At 39.5% G+C, this 12,930-nt stretch overlaps 1 protein-coding gene across 6 annotated transcripts in view; it reads left to right on the forward strand.

Annotated features, from left to right (window-relative positions):
- The first annotated feature begins 1,622 nt into the window (after positions 1-1,622).
- dachd (dachshund d) overlaps positions 1,623-12,930 on the forward strand; it is a 96,860-nt gene continuing 85,552 nt past the window's right edge. For all 6 annotated transcript variants that reach the window (XM_078262324.1, XM_078262326.1, XM_078262327.1 and 3 more), the window contains exon 1: positions 1,623-2,426. In XM_078262324.1, the coding sequence (XP_078118450.1) occupies positions 1,876-2,426 (551 nt within the window). In that variant the 5' untranslated portion in view covers positions 1,623-1,875. The remainder of the gene's footprint in view (positions 2,427-12,930) is intronic.

Raw genomic sequence — 12,930 nt, forward strand, 5'->3', positions numbered from 1 at the left:
ATAAAATAGTACAACCCTTGAACAAGCTGATGTTCTATGTGGAGGTTGTGTAGTATGTGTAAAGTGGATTAAGTTGACACTGCAAACCTGTGCAGAAAAAAACCTGAAAAGTAAACAGTTACCATTTTTATGTATGGCTGTTTAAATGTTGATTTTTTTTTTTTTTTTAGGTTTTAACTCAGCATTTGCCAGTGTTCTCACACCACTTTTAAATTGTTAAATGTAATGGGGTACAGTATGTATATTAGTCATCTGTATCTACAGCTAATTTGAGTTCATTAACAATGTTAACACTGTTGCCATAGTTTGTTTGCCATTGTTTGACATGGTCACCTGCTCACCTGTAATTCTTACATTATAAAGTAATAGTTATCGTAGATATTGAACTTGAAATGGACAGTTAGTTGTAAATTAATAATGAAGCAGTGCACATGTAGAATGATATAACTTTTACAATGCATTCTAGGGCTGCAACTAACGATTATTTTCATAATCGATTCATCTGTTGATTTTTTTTCTCGATTAATCGATTAGTTGTTTGGTCTATAAAATGTCAGAAAATGGTGAAAAATATGGATCACTGTTTCCCAAAAGCCCAAGATGACGCCCTCAAATGTCTTGTTTTGTCCACAACTCAAAGATATTCAGTTTACTGTCACAGAGGAGAGAAGAAACTAGAAAAATATCCACATTTAAAAGGCTGAGATCAGAGAATTTTGACTTTTGTCTTAAAAAATTACTGAAACCGACTAATCGATTATCAAAATACTTGCCGATTAATTTAAGAGTTGACAACTAATCGATTCATTGATTAATCTTTGCAGCTCTAATGCATTCTGTTGGAGATTAGTGATAACAGCCACACTTGAATTAGTACTTTACTTTTATATAAAGGCAGTATACACTGTAATTTATATAGTGTTTTAGTTTGCATACAAAACGTCCATCTCAAAACAACAATTGCCTCATGTTGTGTCATGCTGCTACTTCATATGAAAAGCTATAGCCACTTTAACCGTGTACATACAATAATCATAAAGGACTAATTAAACAAGACATATTTTCCTGTCCCACAGATAGAGTGTACCTTGAACTGTGACTCATATTGGCATGCTCTGTCAGAAAATATGACAAATATGATGTCAGAATTAAAGTTTAAAAAACCCCATTGCAGTATTAATGCCTGGACGAAAGAAAAATGTAGGTTTGTATAATTCTTTTAAATAGTTGCAGGATGTAAGCAAACAAAGTGCAAACGTTTATTCAAAAAAATGTTATGCTTGGCGTGATCAACTGTCAATAAAGTAAATGTGGTGCAGTGGGTTTGCATACCGTTGGATGGCAGGTGTAACCTGTGTGGCTGTTAATGTGCTGTGATAACCAGAAATAACTGTTAACTGAAATTTCAGGAATAACTTGCGAGTGCATGTTTTTTTGACCACAGAAAAAAAACATGCAAATGTTCACGAATATGATCCTATATAACCGGATCTCTCTTGTATGAAATAAAAAAATGTAATAGACCTGAACCGTTTTAGTGTAGTCCAAGCCCAGTTATCTGTTCTTTAAAGGCTTCCACTGTCCCCTAGCTCCTCCCTCTCTGTACCGTGTGACAACAACAACTCATCCACAGAGCGGAGCTGCACTTTTCAGCTCATTTTCCTCCTGTCATTCCTCCTCCTATCTTTGATCATTGTCCCGCCGCTCAGCCCCCCCAAAACCCTCACTCAGCACGTCTTTTTTCGGCAGCTCTTTTTACTTCCCAACTTATCTGAGGAGCTAAACTCTCGTGGATTCTTTCATTTAGGGGTGTCTCGGCAGGCTGGGTTTTCTACTTTGAACTTCGGCTACTCTCTTCCCCTCCTGTAGGTGACCATGGCCATACCGGCTGCTCTGATCCCACCAACCCCTCTGGTCCCACCGCCTCCGATCTCGACTCCCTCCGCAACGACGTCCCCGCCGTCGACAACTTCATCACCATCTCCATCCCTGGCTCCCCCATCCGGACCCGGACAAAACCTGTTCAGATCAGAGCTCCTTACCACCGGCAGCCCGGGCATCCCGAACGCGGGTCTACCTCCCGGCAAACCCGTGTACTCAACCCCGTCGCCTGTTGAAAACATACCGCAAAACAACGAGTGCAAGATGGTCGAGTTGCGCGGTGCAAAAGTGGCCTCTTTCACCGTGGACGGCAGCGAGCTCATCTGCCTTCCTCAGGCTTTCGACCTGTTCCTGAAGCACCTGGTCGGCGGACTGCACACGGTCTACACCAAGCTGAAGCGGCTGGAGATCACGCCGGTGGTGTGCAATGTGGAGCAGGTCCGCATCCTCAGAGGGCTCGGCGCCATCCAACCTGGGGTGAACCGCTGTAAACTCATCTCCCGAAAAGACTTCGAGACTCTGTACAACGACTGCACTAATGCGAGGTTAGTGGAGAGCTCTGTGCGGCATTTTGGTTTAAATGTCTTTACGGACAGCCGTGCGTAAAGGCGCGGGATCAAGGAAGGGGGAGACATTTTTCCTTTATAAAAAAACAAGTGGTTCAAGTGATGTGATTAGCTTATCATCCGAAGTTTAAATGGTGTGTGTGAATACGTGAGCGCGGGTTTCAAACTCCATCCAAGCGATGTGCTCTTACTTGTCTGTTAGACGGGAAGACGCCAGCGCGCAACATCAGTGAAAAAGTTTAGTGAAAGTTTTCAACACGTGCAGGGCAAAGCTGTGCCATGATGGATAGCCTGTCTGCCTCAGAACAAATTAATCGATAATGTAGGCTACCCAACGGCTGAGTTTCACAATGCTGTTGAATACACTTCAGGTGTAGAGCTGCCACTGCAAGACAATTTCAGAGATAGGACCCCAGTCATCTTTCATGAGCCTTATTTTACTGTAAATCCTCTTAATTTAAGGAAACCTTTAGCTAAACTTTATTTGTATTATGGCTCTGTAAGAAAACTGGGTTAAGCCTCATTATGTTTCCTTGCCACAGGGGCAATACTATTTCATTTATGATAACTTTGATTTTTAGAAAGTAAACGAGAAAAACCCAGATTAACAGAATTATATGAATATTTTTTGTATTAATTGTTTTTTCAGTATTGACAGCCAGTAGATTTTGTTAAGGAGGTTACAAGGACATTAATGTATAGGTGAGGTAAACCACACAAGTGGCAATTAATGCATTAACCCATATTGCCAAATCAAATCATTTAAGCTTTATATGTTTTAATATGGAGTGATTTAAGTGAAGATCAATATTTGATTAAAAGCCATTTTTACTGTCCTGTTGCTCCTAGCTTTGATGTATCGCTCAGTCTCACAGGATGGTTCAGCCTGGTCAAATTTACCATCTTACCTGTCACTATGATTGATTCCATATTGATCTGCTACCCAGAAACGAGCTGGAAATGCAAATATGATGGAAAGGCTCACATCAGTGGGGAATAGCAATAAACACTTCTGAGTCACTTGGTTATCTCAGAGTAAAAGCATACAGTCTTTTGGAAAATTAAAGTGTGCAATCAAACTTAATTATGACTTTTAGATGCATACTTAGTATCAAAACACACATGCACACACTGTGTAAACAGACCCTTTTTTGTACCATTTTGTGCCATTATGATCCATACAGTATGAATGATGAGGTTGAATACATTTTGACCCTCAAAGCACTGCTGTATCTGCAAAGTGCACTATTAGGCCTGTTCACAAAATGCTAAATCAAATAACTCACAACATTTTGAAGTAGACAGAGGGATATTATTACAGTGAAACATTTTTTAATTCTAAAGCTTTTCTCTCATGTAGTTCATTTACTTATATTTTTAGTAGCCTACATCGTTTCCTATCAATTAACACAGTTCCTCTTCTCTTTATGCTTGCTTGAAACAGTCAGCCTCACATAGCGGCTTACTATATTTGGAGCTTTTAATATGCTTCAGCTTCATATTTTCATGCCTGTTGTTATCGTCTCAACAACTCACCTGTGCACTTTGGTGCTAAGGCATCATTTACATAAAGCATCAAGGGAGTAGAGCACCCCCCTTTCCCCCACCCCCTCTTTATAGAGCAAAACATACCGTGCGGTGATCCTATCCTCAAGCCTGGTGTGGGGCTTCAGGTGACAAAGTATGTGGTTGAACTCTCCGGGTTGTCAATGGGGGGATGGCCACCGATGGGGTTAAAGGATAATGCAGTGCCTCACGTCGCTTTAATGACGCTAAAGTGGTGGGCTATTACAGGCACATGGACAGGACTGTAATTGTCTCTGAAAGCAGCCAGGTACTCCCGGTGCTGGGCTGAAATCAATCACTCAGACCCGGCCTGCCCGCCTGCCTGCCCCATTTGGAGAATTACATCATGGAACAGTGAGGCATCCGCTGGATAAAAGGCTTCTGTTACTTAGAAAGAGTTGATTTTATTTGCAGGGATGTGTGCTTTACACCGTCTGTCTTTGAATTGCTGCTGACAAAATGATCAGTCTGAGTAAACAGGACACAGGTTGCCCTTTAGGTGAAAACGAGTTCCTTCTCCAAAGTCGATGTTCCGTTTTGCACCGACTTGCTGTCAGTTAAAAAGTATCTTGAGTTCACCGGTTAACCCGCTCAGGTTACACAGCAACAGCCTGCTGCCTGAGATAGTTTAGCTTTTCATCCCGTCCTTTTACCACAATGTCACTACTCTTATTATACACTGGCAGAGTGGTAACAATGAAGTGAATAATACTCCTGTACAATGGGTCTTACTATTTCACATGCTGTTTTTTTCCCTCCCACGGTCTATTGTGTTAAAACAACACTACTCTCATTTTGCACACAGTGTGAATGTGAATAGCATCACAGAGCACCACTGCATCCCGCTGTTTTAGTTTTGATGTGGACACAAACATATTGTTCCCTACTATGCTTACTTTAGCATAACACTTTTTGAACATATTAAAATGGAAAAGTGATTTTTCAGAAATGCAGTGTAGTTTTTATTTTTATTTATTCTGGTGATGAATTGAGGTGAGGAAAAAATAGAATTTATAATGGGACATTTCATTCACACACTTTTACAGTGAGTGTTTGAACTATGTGTACTTTGCCTAATATAAGCAACACAGTGTTTTAGTAATTATTGTTAATCTTTATAGATAGTAGGAATATGGTCATTCTTGACCCCTTCATTTTCTTAAGGACTCTTGTGCCAAATTAGCAGTGTTCTCTCTCGCTCCCAGACTGATCCAGGTTCAGTAATCTCCCCTACATTATGACTCTGGCCCCTCCAGGAGCCCTCTGTTCCAGCTACTTGTTTTCCTTTTCATTTTCCCTGTGGTAGGATGGAAAAGGTTCTTATTGCTGTGTGACACTTGAACTCTCTGAAAGGTTATTATAACACAGGGGGCGGTGCAGAGATATCGCATATCTCTCATTGGTCTGCTTTGTGGGGGCAGGCTAGCCGATGCTGGGGCGCAGATATTCAGCAGTTAATTGACAATCATTGTCTACCCTTGAAGGTTAACCACACGCCCCAGACAATGTCCCACCACTGGGAATGGGACGGCTTTTCACTTACATGCCCTTCTTAAATAGATTTTCCCCGGCTCGTTTCAGTCAAACAGATCTCTGAAATGTTACGAGTGACAGGTCACAGTGGAATGACTTCCTTTTTTAACAGATGCATTTAATTGATACAGACATGACAGAAAGTGTTATGAGAGCTATCACCTCTCTTGTTCCTATTTCAAGAGTGTTTATGCCTAAACACACATATTTGCAAATGACGGTAATTGTTTTGTTTAGCGCTCAGTGTGAGCTGCCACTGAGGGTGCCAGCTTGTCTCTCTCCCTCCTCTCCTCTGCTGAGCTCTCTTATAATATATTTGTTTTCTACAAGGCACGGATGTGTTTACAGGTACTCAGGGGAGATTTCTGGATTCCATTCAAATCATTTCCAGTCAGAGTGGGTGCTAAGATACCCGTCACCCAGCAACCACATCCAAGAGGGAGCTTGGGCGATAATAACTTCAAAAACAGAGTGACAGATGCCTGATTAGAGAGAGGGAGAGATAGAGAGAGAAAATGGTATACAAAGCTGTTTAAATCCCAATCTATTCAAGTACTTTCTTGTCAAATTGGCCCTCATATTTGTGTTGTTTCCTTATTGAAAAAAAAAAAAAAAGCATATATATTTTTTTTTTTACATTTTTAATCCTTCAGTGGGGCTCTGCTTAATTTGATTAGGTACAGTACATGTGCTCAAGTCAACTGTGCAGTTAGCAGATGGCAGCAAGGTATTTTCTTTTGCAAAGAAATAGTCTCCTTAAAAATCTAAATTTATTGACTTTACATTTATTCAGCTGGAACAAGTGCAAATTAAAACACTTTCTTTAGAAAAATCTACAGACTAGCTCAGCTAACAAAAGTAACATCAATTTCTTTTCCGTTTATCCGTTTATTTTTTTATTTTTTATTTTTTTTTATAGCTTGCAATGCAGCTGAGCCAAGACTGTTGAAACCCCAGATTTCACTTGTTAAAGAGGCTTTGTTTGACACTGTCTAATGATATTTGTGGATTTAGAGGCTATTTGCATGGCAAAGAGTCCTGTATTGTTAATTTGCCTGTTGGATGCATTAGTTGTCCAAGCTCCTATCTTATTTGCATGCCTTTACTCGATCGGCAACAGCAATTGAATTACCAATTAATTCCTCTACCAAATGAAATGGTTTGAAATCACACACCGACATCGGGTCTTTCCACGTTAATCAGCATATTAAAATGACCTATTTTTACTATGCTCAACAACCATAAAGGGGTATTAGCTTTGATTTGTATAGACAACAGACTTAAGCTGTTTAAAATCTATATGTCAATATGCCTTATCTAGCATATTAAACTAGATTTGTTAACAGTAATTTTACCTGATGATTTTACACTTGAGACTGATTGCCTGACATGCCAGGAATAGATTTTGGTCACTCTGATTTCCGTTCTCCTTTTTCTCCAGTCAGTGCTCCCTTGCTTGTCTTTACTCACGGGCTCCTTCACATTACAGCACATTTAGGGAGCATGGCGGAAGTCACTGACGCTCGTACCAGGATGTTAAATGCTACTGACAGAAGTTAGAGGGAGCAGATGAGATTTTCTGATTGGAGAAGGAATGCAGGCCTTTGCCTGGCTCTGTCTAATATGGTCACATAGAGAAATTGATTTTCCTCAGAAATTAATTAATTTTTCATATAGCCCAAAGCTGGAGTTTAAAAAAGAGTGCACACTTGCTGGTTTCCTATTTCCCCCCCTTTTTTAAAGAATTATTGCCTAATCATATTAATACTTTTGCCCCAAGGATGAAAAGATAATTGTACAAATGCATTTGGAAATATGTATCACTGAGTATTTATGATTAAATTATGCAAATAACTTCACTCCCATCCTTCGTGGGCCCAGATTGTCTAATTAGGATTGATATGGCGAATAGATGTTGGGGAATCTGAATACAAGCATGTCCAAAGAGCAGAAAATTGAAAATGACAAGGCTGGAATCCTTAAAAAGTGTGTAGGTTTTTTTCCCCCCTCTCTGTCTAATTCAGCGTAGCTGTATCAGGAGTTAATTTTCCCCGGCTTCATTTCTCGTCTGAGCTGACAGGAAAAGGAATCCATCAGGGAAGCAATCTCAGATGGGATTCCACAAATTTCCTCCACTTGTTTTTTCTCCCCCTCTTCATTTTCGTGGAGACTATCAGGGATGAATCTTCTCCTGAGTAAACATGCAGATGTTATTCCTCCAGTGTCAATGTTTTTGGAGCTCTCTACTCAATACAAATGACTCCTCCTAATAATTTAAGTATATTAAGAAAGGAATGTCATCTACCAAAAAGCCCTTTGTACTTTTGGAATTTCAGTGAAGTAATTCATTTCATATTATGATAGCACAACCTTTTTTCTTATGTTACTGCAAGTTAGGAAACACCATATGTAGATGCACCTTCCTTTATATAAAGAAAATATTTTTTTTCCAATATTATGCAACTAAAATGACATCTTGTGTCAAGTTTAATATGACAATTTTAGGAGTTAGCTATTAGGCCTATATGTTTATGGCAAGTGACTGCAGAGTCGATGCATGCAAAGACTTTGTTTAAATTGAAAACTTTTAATACCCAAATAATCAAAGAAATAATAAAATATGCCAATTTATTTTTTCAAAATGCCTAAAATATATTGCAGTATATACGTATATATACATATATATATATATATATTTTTTTTTTTAAAGATTATTTTAGGCCTTTGTTTGTATAGGACAGCTGAGACTTGAAAGGGGAGAGAATGACATGCAGCAAAGGGCCGCAGGTCGGAGTCAAACCCGCGGCCGCCGCGTCAAGGAGTAAACCTCTATATATGGGCGCCTGCTCTACCAGGCGAGCTACCCAGGTGCTCAGTATATTCCTATTTAATAATCCACACTCTCCTACATGTTTCCACTAGCACAGATTATAGAAAACAACGAAATATCTTACTACAGTTATGCAGATGACGCACAGATTTATATAACAATATTATCAGGTGACTATGGTCCTGTACAAGCAATGAGTATGACCAATGAGCATTCAACAAATCAATGATTTGATTGATAAGAATATGTCAAGAATTAAAGGATTTATTTCTCAGTAGGATTAAGAAAAAGTTGTCCAATGCATTTATCTTTAGTAGGCTAGGCTCGACTGCTGTAACGCTGTCTTCACAGGTCTCTGTGAAAAGTTGATTAGACAGTTGCAGCTGATTCAGAATGCTGATCAGTCCAGTCCTCAGACCTTTACACTGGCTTCCTGTTTGTCAACGAGTTGAGTTTAAAATGCTACTGTTGGTTTATAAAGCACTTAGTGGTTTAGGGCCAAAATACATTTATGACCTGCTGCTCCCGTAAGAACCATTCTGACCTCTCAGATTGTCTGGGGACAGGTCTTACTTACTGTCCCCAGAATCACAACTAAACATGGAGATGCTGCGTTCAGTTTTTGTGCACCACATTTGTGGAACTCCCAGAAAACTTGAGATCTGCTCAACTCTCAGTTCTTTTAAATCGAGGCTTAAAGCTATCGTGGGTAGTTTCTGTCTTCTATCTAAGTAATGAAAACAAAACTGTCAGCGCGTCCAGATGATACAAGCCTTCCGTGATCGCTCACCGCCCCCACGCAGTTGCTAGTGATTGACTCTTCAGAAGAGGTAATTATCTTCACTTGAGTTTCTGCACGCAGAAGTCGCCGGACGACACAACCTTCTGAACATAGTCATACTGAGAAATATAGAGAGAGTTGTGTGGAGCTGATAGTCTTAATTAGCTTTGTAGCAACTCATTTGGCAATGGCTTGAATGTAACGGATGTTCATTCATATAAAAAAGTTACCCACTGAAGATTTAAAACTTTTGTTTTCCACTACATTTTATTAAGTTGATACTATTTATTTATATCTTGCACTGTGATTTTTACTCTACTGTTTGATTTGTCTTACTGTGTTTTATCTTATTTTTATCTCTTATTTTTTTGTTTTACTCTTTTCAAATTCTATTAATGTGTCTTTTTATATTGCCTTTTATATCTTTCCTAATGCCTTTCGGCCTTATGTAAAGCACTTTGAATTGCCTTGACAGACAGACAGACAGACACACACACTGTACGCTGACACTAGTTTGAGGGAACAGTTACATGCAATTTAACAACAGCCGTGTTCCTTGCTGGGCTCAGCGGTACATCACAGAGAAGGAATCACGGAGAAATGACATCGGCTTCCACTCTCTCTTCTTCTGTTGTTAGCTTCAGATGAACGGCGCAGCACAGGAACGGCTCCTGTGCCTCCAACAGTATCTATTAAAGGGCTGATTGTTATCTAATCTTTACCTGGCGCTAGCTGGAAAAGCCCTGAAGCTAATGACACTTGAGACTAGCAGCACATTCTATGGTGGTTCAAAGCATCTGCTCAGTCAATACCTTCTGATGAAAAACTAAGAAAACGGCCCCACAGCTATTTACGTGAAATCTGAATTCACTTAGACACCAGAAACACTTTATGCAGTCAATTTGTTGCATTGAATTATAACTAACAATGTGCATAAACTAAGTTCCTGTTGAGCCAGCAGGCTAGGCACTAAACTGCTCTCTTGTGTCTGGTTTTAGAGCGTTAGAGTTTTAGACTTTTAAAAGTAAATACATTATTTAGATTTAAGTTAAGCTAAGCCATCACAAGTAAACAATCGTGATGACAACAATGCTGATGTCAAAGTAAGTTAGTCCTTTTCACTTTAACATAGTTTTGTACAATCAGTGCACTGTAATATCAGTGTGCCACAAATGCTAAGTTACAGATTGTTCTCTTAATACCTTTAAAGGTAATTTATAAAGGAATGGTTCTAGCAACAGCAATGGACACTGATCAGCAGATTGTTCCAGATCTGTCTATCAAATTATGAAGAAAAAAAATCACTATAACCTTGCTAAATCTGCTCAATCAAACTTCAGTCATTAATCTTAAGGTCATTGTCAGCTTAATATTTCTTAAATTAGAAAATTAAGAAAAAAGTAACAAGTTAGCTGACATATTAGCATTTTTAACAACCCGATCCAGTATCTTCTTGAAAATTCAGGTTAAAAATAAAAAAGAATACAAATGTTAAAGAAAAAAAGAACTTTGTCTACACTGTGCTGTGTATGAATGTATTATTTGTAAGGTGGCTCTATTTTCAATACAGAATCATTTCAGTTGTCAGCAGTTCAAAGTGAACGAGGCAGCTCGTTCTCTGTACGGTAAAACGATAAGGTCTGCAATTTTGGCTGTTATCCATAGAGATAGCCACACCCAGAGCTGCTTCCTGACGGCATTGCACACCTGTAGAGGTTATGAGTGGGGTATCAATATCACCAGGTCAACACATTTTCATCTAACACTGACATCTCGCTTTGCCTTTCACCCTCTCTCTCTGCTTCTGTCTCTCTCCTTGTAAGCCTAGTGAGAATATTGGTGGGAGTCTTTATTGGTTGCAGCGCTTAGGTTTCTCTCCTCCTAGACTCAAATGTCACCGTCTCCCTGATGTTTCTTTAAAATCGCCTGTGCCACCACTTGCTGTGGCGCCCGGCTATTATTACCCTCCTCTTAAAGAGTGACAGTCGGGTCCTCTGAGACATGACACAAACCTCTATGGATGGAGCTGTAGTGCTGTGTCAAGCCAATGCTCCCAGCCAATCAGATAGCATGAAACAGACCACTGTACACCTGGTATGCAATAAGGGTTAGTTTAGTTCAGTTAGGTCACTTTAGTTCCGATAAGTTTCAAAGATAAACATTCTAAATCATAGGCTGTTGTCAGCTGTAAAAAAAAAAAGAGGACGAAACAAACAGAAAAATAACATTTGTGTGATAGGAATCACTTTAACTGTGATCTTAAGTTGTCAAACTCTGTCTATGCATGTGCTAATGCCTTGAAAGCAATGTGCTGTTACTTGTGTATGTTCATAGTAATTCCACACTAATGCAGAAAATACAGTGAGACATGTCCTCTATGGAAATAAACATGGTTATGATAATAAAGCGGCCCTTGGCTGAAATGGTTTGTCCACATACATTAACCCTGTGTAACGTTCACATTAGGAGCTTGTGAGTGTGTTTGCTTGTGTGCAAGTGTATGTGAGTTGCTCAGTGAGAGAGAGAGAGAGAGAGAGAGTGAGCGAGAGAGAGAGAGAGAGAATGTGAAAGAGAGAGAGACACCCTCGCAGAAGTTCACATATGAATGATCTTGTGTGAAAAGGAGGATGAATTGAGTCAAGCTGACATAGCATGCCAATAAGCTTTGTCTCATTTCCAATGCCGTATTCATTTGTGACACAGAGAGATTTATTGCATGATTGACAATTATGAGAGGGTGACCTAGTTCTTTGTGATGGAACAAAAATGGTTTTCATCAGTTGCCTTTGCTGTCTTTTGCATTGTGTGTGTATGTGACGCTCCCTGGTAAAGAATAGGGATAGCCTCCGTGCAATGAGATACTTTTTACCCCCTCCAACTATTGAAACTCATGCATTTTTCTAGTAATGGCTTCATATATTTTGCATAGAATCACATCATCCACTATGTCTGTTCCACAGCAGAAAAAATGAATTTGCTACCCCATTAAGCAATGTGAGCTGTCCAAATGGATCACGTTAAAGTGACATTTTTACGAATGCTCTTCAATCTCTAACTTTGGTGTGGAAATAAAAAGAAAAGGAAGTAATTTCGCTGCCTGTGATATATCTATCTATCTATATATATATATCTATATATATATATATATATATATATATATATATATATATTTTCAGCACACACTAGACCATTTCTACCACTACTTACTGTACTTTATTACTGGCTGTTTTATTGTTGTTACCTGATCACAAATACACTCATCCTTTTACTGTTGTGACAGTCAGTCAGTAAAGGGCTTCATTTGTTCCTTACATTTCCTGATTATTTTACTCCTTTATGGTTCAGTCTACCTGTCTATTAGCTGTGTGTTTTGTGTGTGTGTGTGTGTGTGTGTGTGTGTGTGTGTGCGCACGCGCGTGCGTGCGTGTGCGCCCAGTCAAGCTTAGATTACTACGACTGTGAGGAGGAAGTCTCTGCTCCTCCTGGGACTCCTGCTTGACTGGCCCCACAAATGATACAAGCCAGGGTTTAGTTGGGAGTTAATATCCTGCAAAATTGTCCTGCACAGCTTCGGCAGAATGTGGATGATTAAATGACACAAGCATATCAAAAACATTTTTCTCAGACTAGTGGCTGTTAAGTGTTGCACCGGTGCAGCCCGTCTCCCAAGGTTACCATTAAAAAGAAAGGAATATTCAGTGGGAAGTGGGTTTCATTGAGCTGTGATTGTGTGTGTGTGTGTGTGTGTGTGTGTGTGTGTTTGCATTTGTGCA

This window comes from Sander vitreus, chromosome 11 (genome assembly GCF_031162955.1).
Source record: "Sander vitreus isolate 19-12246 chromosome 11, sanVit1, whole genome shotgun sequence".
Lineage (NCBI taxonomy): Eukaryota > Metazoa > Chordata > Actinopteri > Perciformes > Percidae > Sander > Sander vitreus.